Here is a 3,501-nt window from a genome sequence, read left to right as displayed (position 1 = left end):
GACCCCAGAACTGGAAAGGCCAGAGGCGCAGGGAAAGCCCACTTGTCCCATCCGAAGGGTCTCCTGGGTGAGGGGCATGTGACAGGCGGGGTCACCAAGCCGCAGGGCACCGCTCAGCTCAGTTCTGAATGGGGCTCTGCGGTCCCTCTGGGCCCTGACCTCTGCCGCAGCGCCAGCACGAGGCTGTCACCGGCGGAAACAGGCACTTCAGCTCCGCGCCTCTGGCTAAGGCGCTCGCGACCATCCCGGATCCCTTCAAACTTCCGTCCCTTCCCGACTGTACACGAAGTGACTGACACGGAAGCCGGCGGCCGCAGTCTGATGGCCAGTGGGGAAGCCCGGCGAGGGGCCAGGGGATTGGGGGCCGTCAGCAGCCACCGCGGTCGGTCTCCCGAAAGAAAAGTCGCCCGCCAACCCCCCGGGGAAGGTACCGAGGCCGCCAGCCAGGGCGCCCATGGCCGAGGCGAAACTGGAGAAGCAGGCGGCAGCCTCGGGCGCAGGCGGGGACGGGGCGGCCTGCAGGTCCGGGGACGCTGCGCCCAGGGGGTCCAGCTCCCTCGCGGCTGCTCCCTGGCTCCGGGCGCCCGGGAGTTCAGGGGCGCTCGCCTCCCCTCTCCTCTTCCTCTTCCTCCGGAAGTTCCCGTTGTCGAACATCTTCTCGCAATTTGGGTCCAGGGTCCAGTAATTGCCTTTGCCTGTGAAGGAAGACAGAGCCCAGCTCAGAAAACCGGGGGTTTAAGGGGCCATGTGTGAACGTGAGAAGTGGAGGTCAACTTTAGATTCCCCGAGCCCCACCCCCTTCCCCAGCCTTGGGGTGGCACTTTGTACCGGAACCAACAGGCCTCCATAGCCAGGCTGGAAAGAATTTGGGCTTTACCGAGGAAATGGGGAGGGGTGACGCCCAGGAAATACTGAGCCCCCTAAGTTCAAGGGCAGAGGGAAAGCCCTCGGGTGCAGAGACTCTGGACTCTGCCAGTGGAACAGGGATGACCTGGCCGGGCCTCTGTGCAGGTCCCAGCACTTCCCCAAGGGGCACCTCCTTGGTCCTGCCCATCCTTGGGATAGACACTGCCTTCCTCCTTTTACAGAGAGGACCCCAGGCCCGGAGAAGGGGGTCCGAAGGCTCCCCAGCCGGTCAGCTCACCAGAGCGTGCAGAGGTTGCGCGATGCCGGGAGGACTGGACCTGAGGTCAGGGCCTGGGGGTTCTGTTGCCTGCTGCTGGCCTGTCCGCAGCCAAGCGCACCTCCTCTTCCTGCCCCTCCCCTCCCTGCCTCCGCACCCCAGCTGTCCATCGAGGGCTGAGCGGTGGAGGCTTTCCACCTCCCTGGAAGGCCGGGAATCCCCACGGGGTGATCCTCGCGACCCTGTTACCTGGGTCGCCCTCGTCGCGGGGCACCTTCTTGAAGCAGTCGTTGAGCGACAGGTTGTGGCGGATGGAGTTCTGCCAGCCAGCCTTGCTGCGCTTGTAGAAGGGGAAGTTGCTGGCCACGTACTGGTAGATCTGGCTGAGCGTCAGTTTCCGCAGCGGCGCGCTCTGAATGGCCATGGCGATGAGCGCCGAGTAGGAGTAGGGAGGCCGCACCAGCCTCAGCAGCTCCTGCTGGCCCGAGAGGCTCAGCCAGGTGAGGTCTGCGCCCGTCAGCCCGCCCGGGGCTCCGAGGAGCGGGCCCGGGGCCGCATAGCTGGGGGTCCCGTAGGGCGGCGAGGGAAGGGCGCCCGACGCGTAGGGCGCGGGGCTGAGAGCCGGCGCGTTCAGCCACAGGCGCGGGCCACCGCCTGCAGCGCCCAGGTCACCGCGCCTGTAGCCCGCGGGGTGCGAGGCTGTGCGGGCCTGGCTGTGCGGGGCCGGGCAGACGCTCGAGCCGTCGCAGTACGTGGCCATGTCCAGCCACTCCCGGGCCTGGCCTGGAGGCTCTGCCCCGAAGCTCATGGGCGCCCCATGCAGCTCAGCCGCCTGCAGCTCCCAGTGCTGCCCGCGGCCTGGCCGCTGCCCTTTAAATGCCGTCGGGTCGGAGCCCAGGTGAGTGCGGTGTGGAGCCTCCCCCTGCGCCAGGGTTGGGGGAGTGCTGTCTCCGTCCCGCCCAGGTCAGCTCTCCGCCCCGCCCACCTCGACTGCTCCGACCACGCCGCCACCCCGGGCCTCCTCTGCCAGCCCTTCTCCACCTTTGCCATGGGCGCCCTGGGTCCCCAGGGATCCCATCGACCCCGACCTCTTCAACCCCGCAGTCCCGATTGCCCTGGACCCTCGGGCAGGTGCCTGGTCTCCTGCAGACCCCCGAGATTGCGGCGCGGTCGCCCAGTTCAACATGCACCCCCCTTGCTCTCCCCTGGGGACCCTGCCCCCGCGGAAACTCGCATCGCTCTGTAGGGCCCTGGTGCTGGGCAAGGAGTCGCGGTGACATCCACTTGTATCGCGAGTCTGGGGCCACAAGGAGGGGTGGCGTCACTGGAAGCACGAGACGCCCCAACTGTCCAGACAAACCTTTGGTTCACCTAAGCCCGGGAGCCAGGACGGCCTGGCTTGTCTGCCAGGTGGCTTCAGGCACCAAGTGCGGGGGGTGGCAGCCCCCTCCGCTGCTTTTCCTGAGACGTCTCTGCAGCACGCATCTGACGACATCCTCGGAGCCCTGGTTCTTCCCACTTACCCAGCTCCTCTGGCGCCCGCCTCTCTCCTGACCCTGAACCCAACCCCTGGCTCCCCACATTGCCAGGTTTTCCCATTACCCGCTGGGGCTCTTGGCAGACAGTTCTGACCAGGCCCATAAGCTATAAGGCCTGGTGCCCAGAAGGACACCTTGCCCTCATGGGGAGAAGCGAAAATCCTTACCAGATGATCAAGGTTCACAGAAGAGGGGGTCTCCATCACTAGAAGATTCAAGGCCTGCGACATTAGCACCTGTTGGTTGAAATTAGCCTCCCTCTGGGACCCTCCTTACTTTTTGGAGCTGTGGAGCCTCAAAGAGAATACATTTCCATTCATTTTACTTTTTTTTTGGTATGTGCCCCTAGCGGGAACAGAACCTGGGACTCTCTGGTCTGAAGGCCAATGCTCCAACTGCTGAGCCAAACCAGCCAGGGCCATTCCCTTTCATTTTAAAAACAAAACTTCCAATCCTCCTGCCCCTCCCCCCCACTTGTGGCCTTGGGGAGGAGGGGGAGGGTTAGGGTTGGGGCTAAGGAAGGGAGGGGATGAAAGACATGGGCTCTGGAATTCGGGGGCTTTAGGCTTCTCAGATTGTATGTTAAATGTTCTGTGAAACAACCAGTTAGTGGAACAATTTAACAAACGGCAGAAGGAAGAGCCACAGCCTCTGCTCCTGGGAGTGGTGGGCTTCCAGGCAGAGACCTGGGAGGGGAGTCTGTCCATCAGTGTGGGGGAGCAAGGACCCAGTGGTTCCTGAGGGTGGGCACTTCAGCCTGTGTGCACCCCCTTCCCCTCCCTCCCCCTCCCCCTTCCCCAAAGATTTCGAATCCTTGTCAAAGGAGTGCAGGTTGTGGGA

At 64.2% G+C, this 3,501-nt stretch overlaps 1 protein-coding gene across 1 annotated transcript; it reads right to left on the bottom strand.

Annotated features, from left to right (window-relative positions):
• Nucleotides 1-255: 255 nt before the first annotated feature.
• FOXI2 (forkhead box I2) lies at nt 256-1,883 on the bottom strand. Its single transcript, XM_036264577.1, has 2 exons — nt 1,373-1,883; nt 256-695 (listed from the first exon to the last, which is right to left on the bottom strand). The coding sequence occupies exons 1-2, from the start codon at nt 1,881-1,883 to the stop codon at nt 256-258; spliced, it is 951 nt and encodes a 316-aa protein (XP_036120470.1).
• Nucleotides 1,884-3,501: the final 1,618 nt, after the last annotated feature.

This window comes from Molossus molossus, unplaced genomic scaffold, assembly GCF_014108415.1.
Source record: "Molossus molossus isolate mMolMol1 unplaced genomic scaffold, mMolMol1.p scaffold_m16_p_17, whole genome shotgun sequence".
Lineage (NCBI taxonomy): Eukaryota > Metazoa > Chordata > Mammalia > Chiroptera > Molossidae > Molossus > Molossus molossus.
The sequence above is the reverse complement of the archived record's forward strand: the minus strand, read 5'-3'. Positions and strand labels throughout refer to the sequence as shown.